At 50.0% G+C, this 23,983-nt stretch overlaps 2 protein-coding genes across 4 annotated transcripts; one reads left to right on the plus strand and one right to left on the minus strand.

Annotated features, from left to right (window-relative positions):
* Positions 1-16,794, plus strand: LOC127669083 (galactoside alpha-(1,2)-fucosyltransferase 2-like). The gene is given in 5 exon segments (XM_052162921.1): positions 1-144; positions 6,853-6,967; positions 10,545-10,647; positions 14,056-15,093; positions 15,096-16,794. Coding segments are annotated over 5 exon segments (1,410 nt in total). The 5' UTR covers positions 1-139; the 3' UTR covers positions 15,245-16,794.
* A 1,254-nt stretch (positions 16,795-18,048) lies between these two features.
* Mamstr (MEF2 activating motif and SAP domain containing transcriptional regulator) lies at positions 18,049-23,785 on the minus strand. Of its 3 annotated transcripts, XM_052162949.1 has the most exons (10): positions 23,705-23,785; positions 22,935-23,013; positions 21,963-22,001; positions 21,339-21,478; positions 20,874-21,058; positions 20,471-20,558; positions 20,104-20,298; positions 19,362-19,631; positions 19,218-19,272; positions 18,049-19,105 (listed from the first exon to the last, which is right to left on the minus strand). In XM_052162949.1, the coding sequence occupies exons 2-10, from the start codon at positions 22,990-22,992 to the stop codon at positions 18,822-18,824; spliced, it is 1,314 nt and encodes a 437-aa protein (XP_052018909.1). In that variant the 5' UTR covers positions 22,993-23,013; positions 23,705-23,785; the 3' UTR covers positions 18,049-18,821. The 3 variants fall into 3 exon arrangements, with proteins under 3 accessions (XP_052018909.1, XP_052018899.1, XP_052018891.1); XM_052162939.1 differs by lacking the exon at positions 23,705-23,785 and having other exon boundaries at positions 22,935-23,439; XM_052162931.1 differs by lacking the exons at positions 22,935-23,013; positions 23,705-23,785 and having other exon boundaries at positions 21,963-22,585.
* Between the last annotated feature and the right edge of the window lie 198 nt (positions 23,786-23,983).

Raw genomic sequence — 23,983 nt, forward strand, 5'->3', positions numbered from 1 at the left:
GAAGATCAAGGAGGCTAAGAGAAAAACGGAAGAAGAAGTGATGACCTTAGTAAAAAACTAGGCATGTAAAAATAGCTCAGCTGGGAACCCCACTACCACAAGGCTGTACCCGGAGACCAGAACCCAGCTGTATTTAAAAATGAGGTATGGTTGAGATGGTTTTAGTATACAAGGGATAAAGATGCAACGGAATCAGGAAGGGTCCGGACTGAACACAGCCACAGGGAGGGGGGCATGGAGAGTAAGACGGGAAGAGAAATGGAGGAAAAAAAATAGCAAAGGGACAAAGGGAGGTCCGGGAGCAGCCAAAATCTAGGAATGGAAGAAGCCAGAGAAGGGAGGGGAGCCCAGGGGCTGGGTAGGTAGGTGGGTAGGTTTAGGGTAGGGTGGGGTATGTCAACCAGGGAGACTCTGTAGAGTCTTGCAATGCTGAGAGCCAGGATCCTCTATGATATGTTAACTAGACACGACAGCCATTTGCCCTGGGTTTCTTTGAGACTTAACCCTCCAGTCTTTTGTTGATGGTATAGGGCTAGTTAATCTCCTCCATAACCACTTCCGGCTGAAACTGGGGTGCTGTTGTTGGGCCCCAGGAAGGCTGGAATGATATTCAAAAGACAGTGCGGGACCACCTGGGGCTATTGTAGTGCAGGCTAGGACACAGGGGCTCAGACTGGTCCGAAATTCCCTCAGAAGCAACTATGGCTAATGTGACTGGAAATCTGCTGGGTCAGATATAGATAAGGGACAGAAAATAAAGTTAAGGAGCTTGTGGGAAAAGTTTTATCCTGAGTGTACACTTGAAATTTCCAGGCCTGTAGTCGGAGGTGGGAGGAGGCCCCATCAGGGGTGGGAGGGTGGGTTCCACACTGAGGACTCCACAGGTGGGGAAACTTAGAAGCACTTATCTGGAGTCCATTTGACCTGTGATGGGTGGATACCAGTTGTACCTTCATAAAGCTTACAAAATTTTATAAGCTTACAGGAAGAGATAAAAGTTTTAGATAAAAGAACATTGCCAATGTTTATAATCTGCACTGAAGTCCACATTGAGTAATAGCAAAAGCTTGGGAACCCAAAATGATTGAATTAAATGCATTAGCACTTGTCCGTCTGTCCAGACGATAGGGTATACAGATTGGACACATATGTTTTTAGCACGTTTGAGACACACTTTTTGTTATGAAATATAATGTGGAATGGGGTGAGGGGAGTATCTTTGAGGGGGCCCATGCCAAGGTATATCCCCTGAGAAATTACACCATGCAACAGATCTGGGGTAAAAGAGGTTTATTGGGGGGAGGGGAGAGGAAAGAGGACCTAGGGAAGGGATAGAGGCAGACAACTGAACACGTAGACAGACAGATGGATGGGGAGTGGGGGGGGAGGGGGGTTAGAGATGGGGGCGCATGTATGGAGAACAGAGAGCTGGGATGGGGGAGGGTGGGATGGCGGGAGTGGGGTGGGATGGGGGTGGGATGGGGGAGGGTGGGATGGCGGGAGTGGGGTGGGATGGGGGTGGGACGGGGGAGGGTGGGATGGCGGGGGTGGGGGTAGTCCTTTAATTGGTTGCACACACCCGGGGCACCTGATGGCTATGAGATTAGTGGATGGTATAATCGTGAGAAAGTTTTATCCTGAGTGTACATTTACCAGAGTTAGACTAATTACTTATCAGAACTCATAGTGATTAACTTTGAATTTTTAAGGTCTTGCTTTTTAAAAGATTTATTTATTTATTGTATGTAAGTACACTGTAGCTGTCTTCAGAACACTCCAGAAGAGGGCGCCAGATCCCATTACAGGTGGTTGTGAGCCACCATGTGGTTGCTGGGAATTGAACTCAGGACCTCTGGGAGAACAGTCAGTGCTCTTAACTGCTGAGCCATCTCTCCAGCCTGAATTTTTAAAGTCTTGATACAACAGCAGCATAATGAAGGGGAAGATATTGGAAGCATTTTTTCACTCCTTTTATATTCCTTAAATCACTTCCTGTTGCCGTTTAAACTCTCCCTCCCTCCAGCATCCATAGCTTGATTCATGTGCCCTAAATACCTTCTTCGACTCTTAGCTTTCTTAGGCCCTCACAGCCCGTGCTCCTCTAATCCTCAAACCTCACATAAACTTTACTTTTTTTTTTCCAATCCAGTTATTCACCCTGAGACACAGGAAGTTGATTACTGGGAGCAGTCACTGTAGAACAAGTTTCTTTAGAAGGAAGAGGAAAAAGTTACTTTGAAACTTGTTTCCTGAGTCTGGTAACAGAGCAGGCTGTGCCAAGACCTAGTAATAGTGGCTCTTTGAGAGTGAGCGTTGCGGCCTGATTTTTACGACTGTCTTAGTCAGGGTTTCTATTCTTGCACAAAGCATCATGACCAAGAAGCAAGTTGGGGAAGAACGGGTTTATTCAGCTCACATTCCCACATTGCTGTTCATCCCCAAAGGAAGTCAGGATTAGAACTCAAGCAGGTCAGGAAGCAGGAGCTGATACAGAGGCCATGGAGGGGCGTTATTTACTGGCTTGCTCAGCTTGCTTGCTTTCTTTTCTTTTTCTTTTTTCTTTTTTGTTTTGTTTTGTTTCGAGACAGGGTTTCTCGGTGTAGCCCTGGCTGTCCTGGAACTCACTCTGTAGACCAGGCTGACCTCGAACTCAGAAATCTGCCTACCTCTGCCTCCTAAGTGCTCAGCTTGCTTTCTTATAGAACCCAAGACTATCGCGCCAGAGATGGCATCACCCACAATGGGCCCTTCCCCCTTGATCCCTAATTGAGAAAATGTCTTACAGCTGGATCTTATAGAGGCATTTCCTCAAGGGAGGCTCCTTTCTCTGTGGTAACTCCAGCCTGTGTCAAGCTGACACAAAACCAGCCAGTACAGCTAAGAAGGCATCTGAAACCGTGGTCTCTGCTGTAAAACTGGTACATCTTTCACTAGTCTTCAAATCCACCAGAGACCTGAGTGGATTTTACCTGAAGAAACAGGCAGTGCAGACTAAGTAGCTTCCAAATCTATGAAATGACAGAGACCACCGGCAGCCTGGAGAGTCACCCCAGGGTCCTCTGTGGTCAGTGGCATCCATCTTCAGCCGCCAGGCCCAGAAGGTTTGACAGACTTTCCTGTGAAGCGGAAATTTTTTGGAGGGTTGTCTTACCTTTGTCCAGGCAAAGTGAGGCGGTCACCTTCCCAGTGTCCTGCCTGCCCACAGTCTGGACAGTGTCAGCAGCCGAGGCAAAGGGCAGTTTATAGCCCAGCGTCTGTCTTTGCCACATTGAAAGCAAGCTCCACATGACTCTTCTGTGTCCATTCGTCGACTTTGGGGGAAGACAAGGGGTGTTCTCAGGAGCTGGCGTGTCTATCGCAAAAAGCTTGGTCTAGTAAACATTTTAAACGCCCTATTCTGAAGATCTCTGAAGAGTTTGAGGGCCTCATGTGTTTTTAAAATATATCTAAATAGATAAACTTGGTTTGTTTCTACTTGCTTTGAAAACGTATACAGGAAGCTTAATAAAGCTTGTTTCTGTAATTAATTGCATCCCTCCTTAGCATGACTACAAATATATTCCTGAACACACTAAAGAATTTGATTATTTATAAGATGACTATCAACTTCTATTTCTTAATTATCCTTTACGGTTTACAATAATTTAGTAGCTTTAATAAGACCAGAGCTCTATGTTCCATCCCTATTAAATTGGTGCCTTAAAAATCACAATTTTGAGCCGGGCGGTGGGGGCACACGCCTTTAGTCCCAGCACTTGGGAAGCAGAGGCAGGTGAATTTCTGAGTTCGAGGCCAGCCTGGTCTACACAGTGAGTTTCAGGACAGCCAGGGCTATATAGAGAAACCCTGTCTTGAAAAAACAAACAAACAAACAAACAAAAAAACAAATCACAATTTTGAACTGATGCTCTTCTAGTATCAAAATAAAAGTTTTAACTCACAGATACAGTCCATAGAGAGACTGGCAAATTTGCTGATTCTACTATATTGCACTATTACAGCATATTTTAGATTTCTTTCTTTTCTTTTCTTTTCTTTTCTTTTCATTTTTTGGTTTTTCTAGACAGGGTTTTTCTGTATAGCCCTGGCTGTCCTGGAACTCACTCTGTAGACCAGGCTGGTGTCAAACTCAGAAATCTGCCTGCCTCTGCCTCCCAAGTGCTGGGATTACAGGCGTGCGTCACCACCGCCCGGCCGAGCAGTCAGTGCTCTTAACCACTGAGCCATCTCTCCAGCCCCAACTGAGAAGTTTTATAATTGTTGCTTTATACCATGTGGTCATCTTCAGATGGTGAAATTACATGGCAGGCTGCAAACCGTGTGGCCATCGTGGTTGTTTTCCCAACACACACACACACACACACACACCATTTGTTTTTCTAATACACACATATATCTATACATTATATATATTGCATCAAAGTTACTTGCATATACCCATATACATGCAGATACCCATGTATAGATTTTTAATTATGAGCCTTTCGTTCTAATTTTAAAGCTGAATATCATTGCAGATTATATGGATTTTAGATCACACCCAATGAGCAACTTACAAATCCTTAGATAAGAGTTTAAAGTCTGATATTATTATTTTTTTTTAGAAATGATTGCAAAGAAAGCAGAGATAAAGATTTTTCCAGAGTGGGGAGGTGGAGCCTTAGGTGTTGAGCAGAGTGAGTTTAGACTTAAGACCCTTGGGAATCATTTGTTCATGGCAGCGGGAAACCAGGTGTGCCATTTTTTGGCCTTTGAATGGGGCCAAGTCGTAATAAAATCTGAGTCAATGAAGGAAGAGAGAGCACGCCTAGCTTAGCACAGGCTGGCCGCAGAAAGCCAGGAGCAGGGAGGGGCCGTGGTCCAGGTGGGCAGGCTCGTCGGAGCCAGAGGCGCGGAGGACACAGGTAGACTCTGCAATTTGGAATCAAATTCCCGGACACGTGATCCATACTTACCTTAGGAGTGGTTCTGAGCAGATGCTGCAGGGGAGGAGGGGAGCGACAGTTTCTGCTCCTGTCCCTCTCCAACTCCCAGATGTTGCAAACGCACAGACAGACAGACATTTACTCAGTGTGGGGAGGGACACCAGACAGGAGCAAGCAGGACGTGGAGCAAGGAAAGGGGACTACAGAAAGGAGAAACTTTTCACGCTCTCCCGCTCGCGGTGAGGTTCATTTAGAGGTGAGGTGAGGCGAGGCGGAAGAGGAAGCAGTGCCCACCAATGAGGAGAGGAGTCCCAGGCCTGGGTCCGAGGGCAGACCAAACTGAGAAGGCAAAAGCTGTCCAGTGAATTGTCATTCAGCGGACAGGGGACAGGGCTAAGCCCGAGCAGACACAACTGTCTGGTACCCAGTACCAGGATTTTTTAAGAGAAGCCAAGAGGGCAAGAGAAACCGTCCTGGAGAAAGGAAGCCTCCTCTGAGGAAATGGCCAGGCTCAGAGAAGCATTTAAGGAGTTAAAGAGAGAACTCACCAACCGTTGGTGTAGATCTATTACAGGTGTAGTGGTCAGGTGGGGTCCCAGTGTGGCCAGACACCAGGAGAGTCTCTCCAAGCTCACAGCACCAATGAGAGAACATATAATATGCCAGGAGGGTCCGGGGGTGGCTGGGGCATTTTTGGTGAGCCCATGCCCAGGCCTGAGAAATTACACCATGCAACAGATCTGGTGTTAAAGACATTTATTGGGGGAAGGGAAAGAGTGAGAACCCGGGACAAAGACAGACAAGCAGACATGTAGACAGGCAGCCATAAGGGCAGAGGGGGTGGGCAGGGAGGGGATGGATGCAGAGACCAGAGAGATAGCTAGGGTGGCAGGAGGGTCCTTTTATCCACCACACCCACATCTGGCACACCTGGCAGCGGCTAGGTCCCTGAGAGCAGGCCAGCGACATTGCCTGTGCACTAAGACTTTTAAGTCTAGCCAGGTGGTGGTGGCACACGCCTATAATCCCAGCACTTGGGAGGCAGAGGCAGGCAGATTTCTGAGTTCGAGGCCAGCCTGGTCTACAGAGTGAGTTCCAGGACAGCCAGGGTTACACAGAGAAACCCTGTCTCGAAAAACCAAAACCAAAAAAACAACAACAACAACAACAAAAAACCCACTTTTAAGTCTATACTTAGAAGACAACCGAAGGAAATCCAAAATTTTGAGCTTATGACTATGATAGTAGCAGCAGTAGATTTATTGCTTTACCGGAATTAGATTAATAGCTTATCAGACCTCCGTTGATTAATGTTAAAACTCTGAACTTTTGAAGTCTCCATATAACAATAAATAGCACAGAGAGGGAAAAAAGTCTGAAACATTCTCATTCTGTTTTTTTACATACCTTGAATCACTTTATGAGTCCTTTAGAACCTGCATTTACACATCCTAGAACTTTCTTAGACACCCACAGCTTGCTTAAGCTTTATATCTTTTTCTTGTATCCAATGATTTTCTGTGATATGCATGCAAGTGGTTGATTACTGAGTCATTGTAAAGCCAAGTTCCTTCAAGATAGATTTATTTATTTATTTATATATTTATGTATTTATTTATGTATTTATTTATTGTTATATGTGAGTACACTGTAGCTGTCTTCAGATGCCCCTGAAGAAGGAGTCAGATCTCACTATGGATGATTGTAAGCCACCATGTGGTTTCTGGGATTTGAACTCAGGACCTTTGGAAGAACAGTCTGTGCTCTTAACTCCTGAGCCATCTCTCCAGCCCAGCCAAGTTCCTTCAAATAAAAGAATAGTTTTAAAAAAATAAAAAAGCTGTATTGAAACCTGTTTTGTGAGTTTATCTTTACCAGTGTGAAGTCTGTCCCCAAGATAAACTGTGCCTGTGCCCGTCTGTCTCAGCAGCAGATCTAGGAGCTCTGGAAAAGTAAGGCCCAACTTTCCATATGGAATGAACACACCAGGCAGCTGCAGCCTTGAGGACGGAGCTGGTTCGCTTGCTGCCATCAGCACAAAGGTACAGTTCTGTCAGTCAATACCTTCAGAGATTTGAGAAGGGTAAATTATAGGGGGAAGAATAATCCAAACTGCCTCTTTATCGATTAAAATGACAGAGACTTACCAGCTACCTAGATAGTTACCCTAGACTCCCAAGGTCTGGATGGCTTTGTTGGGGGTCAGAGATAGTGAGTGTTGGCCTTCACAAGGGCCGGCATTTCATCTTCAGTTGTTATACAGGACAGCACAGGATTTGCTGGCCACACCCGGAAGGTCGGAGAGATTTTTCCGTAGAGAAGGCAGCTGGGAAAACTGACTTTACTTAGCAGAGGCAGAGTCCACCGTCTGGGTAGAGCCCCCACCATGTGGGGGAGGCGTGCGGCAGTTCCTTCCAGGGGTTAGAGTCTCCACGATCCAGGTGGCGTCAGCTTGCCCCTCTCTCTTCTTTGGGGACCTTAGGGTGGTCTCTCGGAGCTGACACCTCTGTCTATCATGGGACGGTATTTTATTTAGCATTTTAAATTTAAATTCAGGAATCTCTGTAGAGTTTGACGACCACCTATTAAGATTAGCTGAATTAAGCAAACGTATTTGTTTTTAGTTACATGCTTTATGCTTAACCTTGAAAAACATAAACAGAAGGCTAAAGTGTGTCCCTTTAAATGAATGACGTCTGTACTTAGCATGACTGCAAGCATAGTTCTGAGGACATTTTTAAAAAGTGTGATCATGTATAAGGTAAATGAGCATTAATTTGCATGTCTTTCTTTCTTTTAAGATTTATTTATTTATTATATGTGAGTACACTGTAGCTGTCCTCAGACACCAGAAGAGGGCATCAGGGATGGTTGGGAGCCACCATGTGGGTTCTGGGATTCGAACTCAGGACCTTCAGAAGAGCAGTTGGTGCTGGTGCTCTTACCCGCTGAGCCATCTCTCCAGCCCAACTTGCGTGTCTTAATTATCTTTAAGAGTTTACAACAAGTAACAAGTTTACCACAAAGATTTAGCAAAACCACATGCTTTTTCCCATCCTGATGAAGTCATTAGCCAAGATGGAGGTTAGCCATGCAACTTAAATAGACCTTACAATATCTATATTGGGTTTTGGTTTTTTGAGACAGGTTTTCTATATGTTGCCCTGGCTGTCCTGGGTTTTTGTTTTATTGTATTTTGTTTTTCAACACAGGTTTCTTTGTATAGTGACCAAGCCTGCTCAGTCAGTCAACAGGTTCTCCAGCGCAGGAGTGAGGATTGAAAAGAAAAAAGACAATTAGACAAAACTGCAGCATGACTCCAGCCAGTTCTGAGGCTGAAGACAGGTTTAAATTTTTTCCAATCTGCTTTTATACCATTTTATTTACATGCAGGTATTAAGGGTGGGTAGTGCAATGAGGAACACGCGAGACAGTAAACACAGAGTGCCACGATCACTCCTCACTCCGGTGAGCTGTTTCTAAGGATGACTAAAATATCTGAGCCTACTTCTTTGTTCTACCCTAAAATCAGTTTCTTCCTTTCTTGTCCTTGACAAGTGTCAGGTCCCTGCCTGGACTTACTTCTTTGTCATGGCCTAATGTCACACTCCTGCCAAGCAGCCCATTTCCTTGTCCTTGGCCAATGTCAAATTCTGCTAAGGGCACCCCATAAAGCTCTCCGTATAGCCCTGGATGTCCTGGAATTCTCTTTGTAGATCAGGCTACCTCCCCCCCCCCCCCCCGAACTCACAGAGATCCATCTGCCTCTGTCTCCCAAGTGGCTGGGATTAAAAGTGTACACTACTACACCAGGCGACGTAGAGTAGTTTAGCTGTCTGAAATGTGTGGCTTGTCTTAGTCAGGGTTTCTACTGCTGCGACAAAACAGCATGACCAAAAGCGACTTGGGGAGGAACTGGTTTATTTAACTGACACTTCTACATCACTGTTCATGATTGAAGGAAGTCAGGACAGGAGCAGGGAAGGGCAGGATCTGCTGATGCAGAGGCCTTCTAGGGTGCAGCTCACTGGCTTGCTTCCCAGAGCTTGAACACTCACTGAGAAAATGCCCTACAACTAGCTCTCATGGAAGTGTTTTCCCCAAGTGAGGCCTCTTCCTGGTGACTCTAGCAACTATCAAGATGACACATATAAACTTATTTACTTATTTATTTTAAATGTAGGAGTGCTCTGTCTGCATATATGCCTGCAGGCCAGAAGAAGGCATCAGAGATGGTTGCGAGCCACCATGTGGTTGCTGGGAATTGAACTCAGGACCTCTGGAAGAGCAGCTAGCCAGCATTCTTAACCACTGAGCCATCTCTCCAGCCCAGGACCATTTGCTTGTGCAGTGGCAGAGGTTGTTAGCATATGAGAGAACTTAGAAATCGAGCGAGCAAGCAAGTCTTTGGCCAAGCAGTTTACAGGAAGACAATGAGGCTCTAATCACAACTCTGAGTCTAGAGAGGAAAGAGAAGAGGTTCTGTGTGACTCGGGAGGAGGTAAGTAAGCTAGAGCACCCCCTCCCCCGGGCGGGGGAGGGTTGAGGAAGAGACAGAGCAGGCAGTTCTAAAGGAGAGGAAAGAAAGCCCCAGGAGGACCTCCAAGCATGTCTGATTGAGAGGCTAGGAAAGGTCCAGGATGGTTTAAAGAAACTGCAGGACCAGTCAGGCAGGCTAGGACGGCAGCTGAAAAGGCGGGCTTGGGGAGGCTTTTGGGAAAAGGAAGTGTTCCGATAGAGGGAGATGGGTGTCTTTAGAAGAGATGCCCGCGTGGATGTAGCAGGTCAGAGAGATGCCCGGGCAGCATCTGGAGGGCAGCGCAGGCTCCAAGCGGCCTTGAGTAGCCAGGAGACATGGCAGGCTGCAGGAGCCAGAGAGACACTCATGAGATAGACAAGGAGAGGCGACAGTCAGAGCAAGCGGACGGAAGAAGCATCTGGAGAATCAGACTCTAGAACTTAGGGTCAAGCATGCCAAGCGGCCATACAAACCTTAGATGGGCAGTGGCTTGGCTTGGACAGCCCGAGTCCTTTGGAAAGGAAGTCACATACACCACTCCCATGGTTTCAGCACCAGATAAATGAAAACCTGAGAACACGACACCTCCCAGGTGTGGCTGGGAAGATTCCTTGTAGGCGGGAGACGGAAAACAGCCAGGGGCATAAAGAAGATGCTGAGGCAGGCCATGAGAGGATGGGTAGGAGAGGGCAAGAGAGGAAGAAAGGAGAGAGGGAAGAGGAGAAAGGACAAATGGAGAGGCCCAGGAGTGGAGCCAAGAGCCAGGAGGACTGGTAGCCAAAATGGCTGCATTATATGATATGGGAATCAGAGCAGCTTGGGGCGGGTCAAGTTAGGGTAGACTGTGCCAGCCAGGATGACTGTAACCAGTACTTGCAATACTGAGAGCCTGCCAGTCCACTTTGATATGTTAAATAGGCACCTCACTTAGCCTTTTGTCCCCAGGTTTTTTCTTTTTTGTTTTTTTGAAACCTAATACCAGTGATAGACTTACTCAAGACAACCAGAGACACAGCTTCTAATAAGAGAAGTCCGCGATGCTTGCTTGATGGTGTATAAATAGAGCCCAAGAGCAATGCATTGCTCGTCCTTATCTGCAGGACTGCTGGAGACCTGAGAGACGCCGCCACCTTGATCTCGCCAGAGACTGGAGGGTCTCCCCCATCCTTATCTGCAAACTTTCAGCTAAGGTATATCCAGCAGGTGAGCAGGCTTAGGCTCTAGTTGGAGTGTGAATCTTGTGTATGTAAGATCCCCAATATAATAAAACATAACTTTGGTTATGCCAACCATGCGCAGCTACCGTCTTGCTCAACAAGGACCAAGGGAGCCGTGGCTGAAATTGCAGGGTTCTTATAGGAATGGGAAGCTGGCAGAAGGAAAACCCATGAACTAGAGACGTTTAGGGTAGGGGCGGGGTGAGAAGAGATGGGAGGAGCCCGGGTACTGAGTGAATCTTAGGGGACTGGAAAGGCTTATCCCAAAGGGAGGAGGGGGCAGGGGGTGTTGATTGGCACCTGGAAATGACCCAGTGAGCCCAGATTCCAGACTCACGCAGTTCACATCCAGGCATTGAGTCAACAGGCCTGAATTTGTTTGTAGTGTGTGTGTGTGTGTGTGCATGTGTGTGCTAATACATACATGCATGCCCCTACATGCACTTGCCTGCGCATGTGGCGGCCAGAGCATCATAGTCTTGGATGCGATGTTAGGCGTCTTCCTGTATCATTTTCTACCTTCGTCTGAGAAAGAGTCTTTCATTGAGCCCAGAGCTCAAAATCAGGTTACATTGGCTGTCAAGCTCTGAGGTGCTCCTGTTCTGACCCAGATACCAGTGCTAGGATGACAGACTCCCTCTGCCAGGCTTCTCCATGGTTCTGGGGTGGGACCGAGGTGCTCATGCATGTGCTGCAGACACGTTACCCACGGAGCCATTTGCTTGGAGCCACCCTATTTTTATTTTTAATCTGTGTGCATGGATCTGTGCCTGCCTACACTTTTATGTGTACCGCATTTGTGCAGGTGCCTGTGGAGGACAGACAGAGGGTGTCAAGGTTTCCCAGAACTGGAGTTACAGGTGTTTGTGAGCCGCCTGATATGGGTGCTGGGAATTGAACCTGGGTCCTCTGCAAGAGCAGCTAGTGCTCTTAACCGCTGAGCCAGCTTGTCAGCTCCTCTCTTATTTGGAGACGAGGTCTCTCGCTGAGCCTACTGCTCGCTGGAGAGAATAGACTGGCTAGCAACCCCCCAATATCTCCCTATCTCTGTGCCAGCCGTTGGGGTTTGAAGACAGGTTACACTGAGGTCACAGACACCTGTACTGCCAAGCTATTGTGTGAATGCTGAAGAATCAAACACAGGTGTTCACGTGTGCTCGGCAAGCACTGGAACTGCTGAGTTATGTCTCCAGTCCCTAATTATTGATTTGGAAGAACCTCGCACAGCTCAGACTAGCTCCAAACTCTCACCAGGTCTAACGGCCTCAGCCTTCTGAGTACTGAGAGGGCAGAAAAGCTTGCCTTGCCGGAGGACCATAATTTCAGCCTGCAGTTCTATGCTAACAGGTCTGAGTTGACTTTGTAACTATATACCTGGACAGCCTGCAGCCTCTAAGCTTTGATCCGCTTACAAGCTACTTGACTTAATGCCAAAATCCTCTTGAGTAGAGGATTTTGATGGAGTCTCTGGATCTAGGCCTGTGGTCAGGATTATAGACCGCATGCCAAGGTAGCCAGAAACTTTTGTCTTTTACCTGGAGGTGGACAAAACCTCCTTTGGAGGTCGATAGCAGAGCATTCTCAGTGTTGCTGACCACATGTCCTCCAGGATGAGGTGGTAAGACTTCTGAAGAACTTGGGGAACCTGAAGACCTCGAGCCCACCCAAATTTTCTTCCCCCTCACTCAGGTCTGGATCTGTAATTACTGCTCGCACCTGGACTTGACTTGACTAATACTTGGCATACAGATTGGCCCCACCCTGGCTGCAGATGACAAACTTCACCTTCCTCTAGAATCTGTGGGTGGCAACCCCTTTGGGGTCTAATGACCTTTTCACAGGGGTCACCCAAGACCATAGAAAACACATATAGTTATTTATATTCATAACAGGAGCAAAATTACAATCATGAAGAAGCAATGAAGATAATTTTATGGAGTGTGTGTGTGGGGGGGGTCCCCACAACACAAGGGAATGTATTAAAGGGTCACAGCATTAAGAAGGTCAAGAAGCAGCTGGGCGGTGGTGGCACACACCTTTAATCCCAGCACTCTGGGAGGCAGAGGCAGGCGGATTTCTGAGTTCGAGGCCAGCCTGGTCTACAGAGTGAGTTCCAGGACAGCCAGGGCTACACAGAGAAACCCTGTCTTGAAAAAACAAAAACAAAAACAAACAAACAAAGAAGGTCAAGACTGAACCTGATGTAGGGGACACGTGACAGCACCAGAGGCCAATCAAATCCCACTTAGTGTTTCTTATTTTGTTTTGTAGTGTTTTGTTTGTTTTTGTTGTTTTATTCTGAGGCATTATACTGGTCTACTATATAGCCCAGGCTGGCCTTGACCTCCTACAGATCTGTCTGCCTCTGGAGTCCTCAGATTGAAGGTGTCCCACTGGACACAGATTGTTTTTTTCTGGTTTTTTTGTTCATTTGTTTGTTTTAAGATTTGTGTGTGTGTATGTGTGTGTGTGTACATGCATGTTTGTACAGAGCCTGCAAAGGCCGGTGGAGAACATCTGCTCTTGAGCTGGCGTTACAGGGTGCTGTGAGTTCCCACATATGGCTGCGGGAAACTAAACTCCAGTCCTCTGAAAAGCAGCAAGTGCTTTTAAGCACTGGGTCATCTCCCCAACCATTCTGTTACTTTTTTGTTTTGTTTGTTTGTTTGTTTGTTTGGGACAGTTTCTCTTTGTAGCATTGGTTGGCCTGGCTTCAGCCTTCCCAGTAGCTGGGGTCAGAGACCTGTACCACTATGCCAAGCTGGAACTAATTTATCTCTGTCAACCACTGGAGAAAGAGGATGTGTGCTGAAGCAGAAGACTGCTCTGGAACATTCGCGGGCAATGTGGAAGGAAGCCTGCCCCGGCCATGTACATTCAGGCCTTAAGCCTGGTGTGCTGCTACTGAGCCTAAAATATGTGTCTGTACAAGGAATATGACTACCTATGGACAACCTCAGCACAGGTTACTAATTGTGCTTCTGAGATTGTGAGAGGCTTTGGACTCTGGAATGCATGGCGGGGCGCCCTTCCTATGCCTCCCATAATGCCCCTGTTGTTTGTTTGTTTGTTTGTTTGTTTGTTTGTTTGTTTGTTTTCATCATTCCTCATTCGAGAACTTAAAGCACACTTTCCCTCGAAAGGGACATTAAGTGGGGCATGTTGGCTCACTCTGGATTCCGAACTCTGAAGCAGAGAGATTGGGCCACACAGTTTCTGGCTAGACTGAGCTGTAGCGTGAAATCATGTATCAAACAAACCCAAAAGAAAACAAAAAAACCTCCGAGAGGCACAATCCAGATAGCCAGTGGGTGTCAGGTATTTATGCATACAGGGCTGCAAGCGTCCACCTAGGGGCTCTCCAGGTAACCTGCCGTGTTTTCTTTCCGGGCAGCCATGGCCAGCGCCCAGGTACCTTTCTCCTTTCCTCTGGCCCACTTCCTCATCTTTGTCTTTGTGACCTCCACCATCATCCACCTCCAGCAACGAATAGTGAGGCTCCAACCCCTGACGGAGAAGGAATTACAGGCGATTCAAATGTCCTCGCCCAACCCGGCAAGCGCTGAGATGCGGCAGAGTGGCGAGCTGCAGGGCATGTTCACCATCAATTCCATTGGCCGCCTGGGGAACCAAATGGGCGAATACGCTACGCTCTTCGCTCTGGCCAGGATGAATGGACGACTTGCCTTCATCCCCGCGTCCATGCACAACGCTCTAGCGCCCATCTTCAGGATCAGCCTCCCAGTGTTGCACAGCGACGCGGACAGAAGGATCCCGTGGCAGAATTACCACCTCAACGACTGGATGGAGGAGCGTTACCGCCACATCCCGGGCAACTTTGTGCGCCTCACGGGGTACCCGTGCTCCTGGACTTTCTACCACCACCTGCGCCCCGAGATCCTGAAGGAGTTCACCCTGCACGACCACGTGCGCGAGGAGGCCCAGGCCTTCCTGCGTGGTCTGCGTGTGAACGGGAGCCAGCCGAGTACCTTTGTGGGTGTCCACGTGCGCCGAGGGGACTATGTGCATGTCATGCCCAAGGTGTGGAAGGGCGTGGTGGCTGACCGCGGTTACCTGGAAAAGGCCCTGGACAGGTTCCGGGCACGTTATTCGTCTCCAGTCTTTGTGGTTACAAGCAACGGTATGGCCTGGTGCCGGGAGAACATCGACGCCTCTCGAGGAGACGTGGTGTTTGCGGGCAACGGTATTGAGGGCTCTCCAGCCAAGGACTTCGCGGTCCTCACGCAGTGCAACCACACCGTCATGACCATTGGAACCTTTGGGATCTGGGCTGCCTACCTGGCAGGTGGGGATACCGTCTACCTAGCCAACTACACCCTTCCGGATTCTCCATTCCTCAAAATCTTTAAGCCAGAGGCAGCCTTCCTACCCGAGTGGGTGGGCATCCCCGCAGATCTGTCCCCACTCCTTAAGCACTGACACCAGCCTGTCCCTGGTCCCACTTCCACCTCAAGGCAGGAGTCCCTTGTTACATCTCAGGACGAGCCTCTACTGGGAAGCGGTGCGCCTCGGGCTGCCAGAGAGAGGCCTCACACGTTCGGAAAACCCAGTTGACATGTTAGACGGACATTAACAGCTCAGGCATCATCAACGGCCTCTGGTCCTGAGAACTCCTAGCAGGCTTTCACCTTTTTTCAGCACAGCTGTCTCATGGTGCCAGACGGGCTGCCACCCACAGACAGCCACTTCCAGAGGCAGCAAGAAAAGGCGCGTTACTGTCTTTTGATTTTAGGTTCCTTTCGAAGAGTGAGACAAACTCACATTTGTCAACTTTTTGTCGTCGGCATTTCCACAGTGGGGCAGCATGTGACAGGCAACGGTCATACGGGAAGCCTGAGGAAGGAGAGGAGGCCGGCTTGCTCTTTTTATAGCAACTGCCGTTCACCAACTGACCGGAGTCTGCTGAGAACTGTCAACCCCTTGGAAGATGGTGCCTTTGGTGGCCTAGGGACTTCTCATTGTCTATTAAGATTCTATTTTTTTAATTATGGATATCTGTGTGGGTGTGTGCAGTACCTTCAGAGGCCAGACCTGGGTGTTGGGTCCCTGGCTCTGCCTCTCAAAGGTCTCACCATCTGCACACAGAGGACCAAAGGCCAATCCAGTGAAAGCCACACCTCTCCAAGCATCCAGGTGACTCCTCTGTCCCCTTGACAAGAGTTGTGTCACTATGCACTCACACGGCTTACGGTAAATCACGGGGAAGGGGAATGCTGGGAGTGGTTTAGTCCGGGATCCAAAGTAGGAGTTATTCACTGCACAATCACTTGATCAAAGGGGATGTGGGAGCTACCGTGAACCCACAGTCTCTTCTCCAAGTTGCTTGTCCTTGGGACTCGTCCACCAAGGGCCCCTTCTTTGCCTACTCTGTCCATCTGAGAAGAACTGCGTGAGTGGAATCCCGATGCATGTCCACCTCTGCCACCCTGGCAGGACACCCCAGGCCTAGGGAATTCCTCCAGATGTTTCAGAGTGTCTTACCATCCTGTTACACTTCACGTGAGAGCACACACCATGCTATCCCTCTCACAGTTAAAGAATCAAGCTATGTAGCCACCATTATGAAAACATCCAGGGTGATCTGGGGGTTGGGGGGTGGGGAGAGGCCTCACAAAGGTCTTATCTCTGCACATCAGAATCCCACGGCATCTCTCCAGACCCCCTGCTAAATTGGAAGTGCTCATCCTGTGCATGGGAAGTAGCCTGAGATGGCCCTGATGGTGCCGCCTCTCATCCTTGCACTGTGAAGGCTAAGGCAAAAAACTAAGGCCAGCCTGCCTGGTCTACATCCTGAGAACCTGTCTCAAAAAAGAAAACTCTCAAACTGGGTGTAGTGGTGCACACCCGTGGTCCCAGCATTAGGTAAAGATCAGGAGGTAGAAGTCAACCACAGCTACATAGGGAACGCAGACCAGTTTGAGCTGCATGAGAACCCCCCCCCCCATCTCAGAAACAGAAAATTACAAAATCTAAGTTTGGCAGTGGTGGCATATACTCAGGAGGCAGAGGCCGGTAGATCTCTGAGTTTGAGGCTAGCCTGGGCTACACAGAAATCCTGTCATAAAAAAAATTTTAAATCCAAAACAAATAAAAATGTGTCTCTCCATCACAATTTCATGGTTTTTGTTTGTTTGGTTTTTTGAGACAGTATCTCTACATAGCCCTAGCTGTCCTGAAACCTACAATGTAGACCAGGCTGGCCTTGAGAGTGGTAAGATCAAAGGTGTGTGCCAATCATGCCCAGCCTAATTTTACAGTCTTGAAAGTGATAGAGTGGGTTTGAGCAGAGATCTCTGTGAATTCCAGGCTAGCCTGGTATACATAGTAAGTTTCAGGACAGCCAGGGTTATGAAGAGACCCTGTCTCACAAAAAAAAAAAAAATAAATAAATAAAATAAAAAAGAAAAAAAAGAAAAAAAGAAAGAAAAGAAAGAAGAAAAAAGAAAAAACAACAGGAAAAATCAGAAAATAAATTAAAATTTAAAAATTGACCATGTGGTAGATGAACTGAGTTTATGGAAAGCAATGGGCTCTACCTATCAATGGGTGGGTCCTTTGGAATGTGAATCCTATCCTCCAAATGACGTCAACATAGACCATCCCTACATCCACTGATTTGCGACAGTCGTCTTCATTTAAGATAAATGAACACACATCCAATTTGAGCTAGAAACTGAAGCCTGACCATGCCCAGTTTGAGGACAGCCTGGGCTACATAGGGAGATTTTAGTCTTGTAGGAGCGGAGGCAAGAGGAGGAGGAGGAAGGAAATGGAAGGAAACAAGATACCTCGCCCTCTACGAAGATCAAGGGTGGTCTTTGGATGATCGCCTGAGGCCCCGAGGGACACTGAGCCTCTGGAGGGACTGCACATGTGAAGTTGGGGTCACAGCGGTGAGGAGTACGCTTAGGGATGAGGACATCCCCACCCCCAACATCCTGCGGGCCTGAGTAACTGCCCTGTAGAGTCCAGGAAGCCAGAGCCACGCAGAGTTCTGCTTTGAATAGTCGTTGTCCCACAGTGGCTCCTGTGCAGCTGCTGGTGCTATCGGGAAGGTCTGGAAACTTCAGGACTAGCAGGCTGTTGGTGGAGAGGTCTGCGGGGTACCTCATCCCAGCTGCCTTCCCTCTTCCTCTCCTCTCCCTTTACTTCCTGTCCACCATGAGGTGAAGAATCTGCTCCATGTATTTGGCCACCGTGGTGTCCCCTCGAGGCATACGGGGCCAACAGTTTCTGAAAACCCGGGCAAATTAAGTCCGTCTCCCTACCCACTCTCTCTAGAGTGTGTGGGTCACAGCTGTGTGACAGTGACGGATGCATCTCTGCCCTGTGGGTTTGTTAATAAGCGCAAACATGGACACAGCTATCCAGTCTCACGAGCCTCCGGCCACAGGAGAGCCACAGTTTAATTCACCAGGCAGACGTCGCCCCCACCAGCGCCCCCACCAGCATGAGGTGGAGGTGGAGGCTCACCTGAGAAGCCTTCTACCTCCTCTCCCCTTTTATCTATCTTCCCACACCTCATGGCTCCTGGAAACTCTTCAATAAACCATGAGGGCTGTGGGTATAATGGCTCATGCCTGTAATCTCAGCACCCAGGAGGATGAAGCAGGAGGATTGTCACAAGTCTGAGGCCAACTTGGCACTACATAGCAACACTTGCTCTCAAAAGCAAAAGAAAACAAAACAAAACCCAAGAAAGTACTGGGGTGGGGGCGGGGTCATAAGTTCAAGGTCACAGGGAGTTTGTGGTCACCTCCCACTAGCAGCTTCTGGTCCTCTCACCTCTAACTAGAACTTGGGGTGCGGTCCTTCTTCTACACTCACATGGTCCTTTCCTGAACTCAAACAGCACGAAGATCCAGGATGCCCAGATGCCAGGCCCAGCGTCTGGAGGAAAGAGCGCACACAACCTGCAGGTCTCTCAAGGAGGCAGCAAGCTTGTTTGCACTGCAAATGAACCCCCCCAGCCCCAACAATAGAGCCTGGGAGGGGGTCATACAGAGGCCCGGTACGCAGGTCCAGACACCTAACACATCAGCAGCAGTGAGTCAGGGGGGATGGGGGCATCTTGAGTTCTCTGTAGTTGGAGGGTCTTTGTGGGTGCAGACGACCTCTCCTTAGAAACCCAAGAGTCTGTCACCATGGATCTGGTAGCAGTTCCCAGAGCCGACTGCCACTGGGGTCAGACAGGTCCGCAGAGAAGATGCTGGGTCCTGGAGGCCCAGAGCCCAGTGGCGGACCCCCACTCAAGGCCTCCAGCCAGTCCAAGGAATCGGTGAGGGCCCTTGGAGACGGGGGCAGGGAGCTTGTGGGGGACGGTAGTGAAGAGGAGAAGACGGAAGAGAAGCCTTCCGAGTCGGGGGAGGGAGACAGCAGGTCAAATGAGCCAGGGAAGTCCAAAGGGATGGGAGGCAGCAGGTCTGCAGGAGGAGTGTGAGCTTCAGGGGGATGGGTTCCCAACCCACTTCTCCCTCGAACCCAGGAGTTGCCAAGTTCAGTTCCTCCCCCTAAATGAGGGAGCTAATCTCCTACCATCTGGCTCCACTTGGTCTTCCAGGATGTCATCGATGTCGCGGTTTGGAAGCAGCTGTGGATGAGCACATGGCAAGTGACCCTAGGTCCTGCGGAGGTCTACCACCCAGTACCCGAGCTCCCCAGCCCCGCAGCCCTTTCCACCTGCGCCCTACGGATCGCTTCCTGCAGCTCCTCCTCCAGAGTCAGGCTAGCTGGAGAAGGTGTTGGGAAGGGAGCGGGAGCAGGAGCTGGAGCAGGAGCTGGAGTCGGAGCTGGAGCAGGAGCTGGAGTTGGAGTTGGAGCGGGAGCGGGAGCGGGAGCGGGAGCAGGAGCAGGAGCAGGAGCAGTAGCAGGAGCGGGAGCGGGAGCTGTCCCCAGGGAATCCGTAGCTCCAGAAAACTTCAGCCTATGATTTGTTGCACTTCCCTTCACCTAGAACCAGGAAAGATGGGAGTTCAATAAGCCCGGCACACCAAGCAAGGTTCTGCTCCCAGGCCCTGAGGCCCCGGCCCTTCCTTGGCTTTATCCAATCCTTTCAAAACAAAACAAAACACTGTATTTACTCTGTGTGTGTGTGTGTTTGTGTGTGTACATCAGAGGATAACTTTCAGAGTCTCTCAAGTCAACTTGTGATGTACCTCAAGTAGGCTTGGCAGCAAGCGCTCTTACTACCTAAATATGATTACAGGCCCCGCCCCTATTCTTTCATTGGTTTTTCTCCCTTAAACCACGCCCTCCTGGTATTCTCAACTACAACCTCAGAGGGGGGGCCTCTCTTGTTGAGACCCGCCCCTTCAATGCAAATCAGGCCTCCTTTCCAGCATTTCATTGGCTAATCTTCCAAGGTCTCGCCTAGTTCTTCTCTTCTCTTTATTGGTCCATGTGTATGCAGCCCCGCCCTCACCGTGCCCGGCGGCCGGGGAGTTCCCGCAGCCTTGGGCTTGAGGCGCGGCCAGGGAGCAGCGGTCTCTTTGTCCTCGCGCCGGGGTTTCAGCCGGTCTCTGGGCGGGGTGCCACCACGCATGCGCTCTAGGAGCATCGCTTTGGTCCCAGACACCGGGAGTCCCCGCAGGCGCAGCTGCTGCCTAAGCTCCGAGACCTGAGTAGGGGGTAGAGAGAGGAGGTGCTGAGCGAGCTCTGGGGAGGGGTGACTAGGAAATCAAGAGGAGGAACCGCAATCCAGACCGACTTTCCTAGGGCTTGAGTTTACGAGGTCTGGTGCCAGCCCTGAGCAAGAGGGCCAGCTCTGGGACACTGCACACTAAACTCACCGTCAGCTCTTCCAGTTTAAGGGTCTGAAGCTCCAGCTTGTGTGAAGGGGGCGAGGGACTGGAGACTCTTGGTGAGGAAGGCTTCATCCTAGCGACAGGCATGAGGGGGGCGGGGACAGATAGGACGGAGAGAGAAAGGCATTTAGGGACTTTAAAACGGGCTTCGGAGAAGGCAGGAAAATGAGGAATTCTGGACCTCCGCTGGAGCAAACACGGGGGTGATTTTGTGGGTGTGGAAGATAGGAAACTGGGGTGTCTCCACAGACGACTGGGAGCATGCACAGCCGAGGTTCTCGGGGAGAAGGCCCCAAGGCAAGCTCCTCTCCTTTGCACTTTTGGGTTTGAGGGAGGAGGACTAGGTCTAAGTTTCTGGTCCCCTGGAGAACAGAAATGAGAGTCCTACCGAGAGAGCGGTCTCTGTGAGTTTTTCTTTTCCCACAGAGGTGGTTCCGGGGGACCCAGGGTTGACCTCTCCACTTGGAGATCTGCCCTGGCCCCTTGTCTCTGTTCTGGAGGCATGTACAGATGATATGTCAAGTTCCCCCTGACCTTAGGCTCCTTCCAATGTTGGGAGTTCTTGGGGGATTCCTGAAAGAGCAAGTAAGGCCAGGTTTGCTGATTCGGTGGTGGCTCCCACACCTGTCATCCTGGCTCCAGGGAGCCTGGGGCAGGATGGGGAGTTCAAAGACAGCCTTGGCATGTATAGTGAGTTCGTCTCAACAGAGAGAGAGAGGGGGGGGATGTTGCGGCATGGTTACCACCTTCCTAGCCTACAGAAAATGTAATGTTAGCTTCGAGACACCAGAAAAGCAAGGCATTCCCTAGGAGAACTACTGTCTCGGGCACTTGCCCTCCTGTCTAAACTTACCTTCTTTGGAGACCTCCAAGGACTATATGCTGGCTCAGGGGACAAGATGCCAGGGCTGACAAGGAAAGAGGCAGGAACAGGGGGCAAAGCTGGAGCCAGAGCTGGGCCTGAGGCTGAGATCCACGGGTCTGAACCAGAGGCTGAAGAGATAGAGGAGGACCCTGAATAGGCCAACAGACAGCTGGCTGGCTAGGGTTGCCAGGGACAAAGGAGGGCTGGCCTGGAGCAAGAGGCAAAACCCAAGCTGTCCTGCTGGCCTCCTGGGTACCCAGATTTTCACATTTTCGAGAGAGGAAGAGCGTTTTGTACTTAGCAAAGGGACTGTTTAGGATCACAGATATGTAGCATATTCCTGGGACAGGACCAGGTGATGTCTGTATCCCCTGACTCTAGGGAAATGGACAAGTCAAAAAGCTATATTAAGACATTGAGCATGGAAGAGGCTGGGACACCTGACTCCGCCCAGGAAATATTAGGGTATCTGGGGTGGGATAGCTGGGCGGTAGGAAACAGCTCATTGGGCGGAGAACATGACAGGCTGGGGTTTCACTCTTGTGGGACCCAGCATGCATGCTCTTTGGAGACTGAGGCCTCGTTCCCTTCCCTTTGGGGGCCCACACTTACTGCAGTCTTGATTCCGTCTGTGGATCCGGAGCTGTAGGACTAAGGAAGGAAAAGGGAGGTGGGACAGGGAAGGCGGGAAGGGAGTGTCCGAAGCCTGACTTGGCTGGTGGGTGGGAGCTGCAGTTGTTGGCGGGACACACGTGCCCAACCCCCTTACACTCCCCGGGCGGGTGGGCAGGCAGCCTGCTCCCTCTCCCTTCCCGGGGCCTCCTGCCTGCTCCTGCCAGCTAAGCATTTTGGGCCAGAGCCACTCCTGAGACTGCAAGCTAGCCAGCCTGCAGCCGAGAGGCCGCCATGTTCCTGGCTCCACCTGCCACTTCAGGAGTCTGTGACCACCCTGGTACCGACGCCATCTTGCCAACCTGACTCATCGACCCCTCGCTTCCTTTTCTCCATGCACCCCATTCCATGTTGTCCCTGGCAATCCCCACAGCCAGCATCCTGCAGACCAAACCCTGAAGCTCAAATCTCTCTGGACTCTAGTTTGCACACATTACATGATTTCCCACCCCAACTTACTCTTCCTGGCGTACACCATCATGAATGCCAATCACATGTTCAAGACTTGACCCTCAGTTTGGGGGCAAAGATTTTCCAGTGCACATTTCTGCTCTTCTCTGAGTGTTCAGAACTCTTTGCATTGGCAACAAATCATGGCTAATGACACTTTCAAGGCCCGATAGCTCTTGGTCCCCCTGCCACCCGCACATGCAACCCAGGTCCCATTTTGATCTTCTGCTTTGCCTACGGGTCAGTTTTAAGTCCTTTGCAACATATGCACCCTTGGGTGTCCCCACCTATGGCTTAGCAAGCTGTGTGTACATTCATCTACTACTTCACATCAGAGCTCAAATGCCATTGTGTGTGAACATCACCGGTGGATTCACACAAGCCAGAGAAGAGTGTTCCTGGGACCCTGGACCCTGGCTCCAGGACCCCTCCCCGCATGCATAGAGACAAGCAACCTCTCACCAGAGCGGAACTTGGAACGGATGATTTGGGAGCGCTGGGAGGAGGCTGCCAGGGTCATTGCCAAGGCTGGGGTGGAAACCTGGACAGAAGAAGCCAGAGCCCCCAAAGCACGGGGGTCAGAGTGGATGACGAGAGGCTGCCACTGGGGGAAATTCAGGGACAGCATGGAAGATTAGAGACAAAAATACTGGGCCAGGTCAACTCTTTTGGGGAACGACTGGTCTCTGGGCCCTGGGTCTGAGTCAGGAGGGCTGGTCCTGAACCCCAGGGTGTGAGAGACACGAGCCTGGAGCCCTAGGACTGAAGAAAGGCTGGGGCCTGGAGTTCTGGCGTCAGGGAGAAGTACTTGAGCATGGACTACTGTGTCTGAAGGAGGCTTTGGGCCTGGAGTTCTGGGTCTCAATCCCTGGACTGTGGTAGTGCGGGAAGGACCTGAGTCATGGGCTCCTGCATCCTAACAGGGAGAGCATTGGAATCCGGAGCTCTGGGTCTTGGAAAGCGCAGGAAACAGTCATCTGGAGTCTGAACACCGGAGAAGGAGATTAAGGACTAGAACTGCATGCTGTTAGGGACTAGAATCCAAGATTTGAGACAGACAGAATCAAGGAATATGACAGGTGTCTGGGAAACACAGGGGTCCCTGAAACAGATTGAGTTGAGTGTCATGCACCGGGCTCTGTGGGAAAGATATTGGGACCAGAAGGGGCAACCAGAACGAAGAATGAAGGGTAAAAAAGAGGATCCCCGAATCTACCCAAGGGGCTTCTCACCAGGTAGGCTCCGCTCAGCTGTGCCTTGAAGCGGGTGGAGTCTCGCGGACTAGACTGGAGACCTTAGGCTCCACCCCACAAGTTTAGGGCCGCCCTCGACTCCCCTTTCCAGGGCGAGTGGGAGCCAAGAGAGCGAGCCTTGGATCAGAAACCGTGCTAGGACCCAGAAAAGGGGCGGGGCACACACGCTGCGAGGACCGGCCAGGCTCACTTCGAGGGTTCCCTTACTATCTCCTCCCCCGAGTCCTGAGCTGTGGGTTGGGTAAGCGGTCCCTGGCG

The sequence above is a fragment of the Apodemus sylvaticus genome, chromosome 1 (assembly GCF_947179515.1).
Source record: "Apodemus sylvaticus chromosome 1, mApoSyl1.1, whole genome shotgun sequence".
Lineage (NCBI taxonomy): Eukaryota > Metazoa > Chordata > Mammalia > Rodentia > Muridae > Apodemus > Apodemus sylvaticus.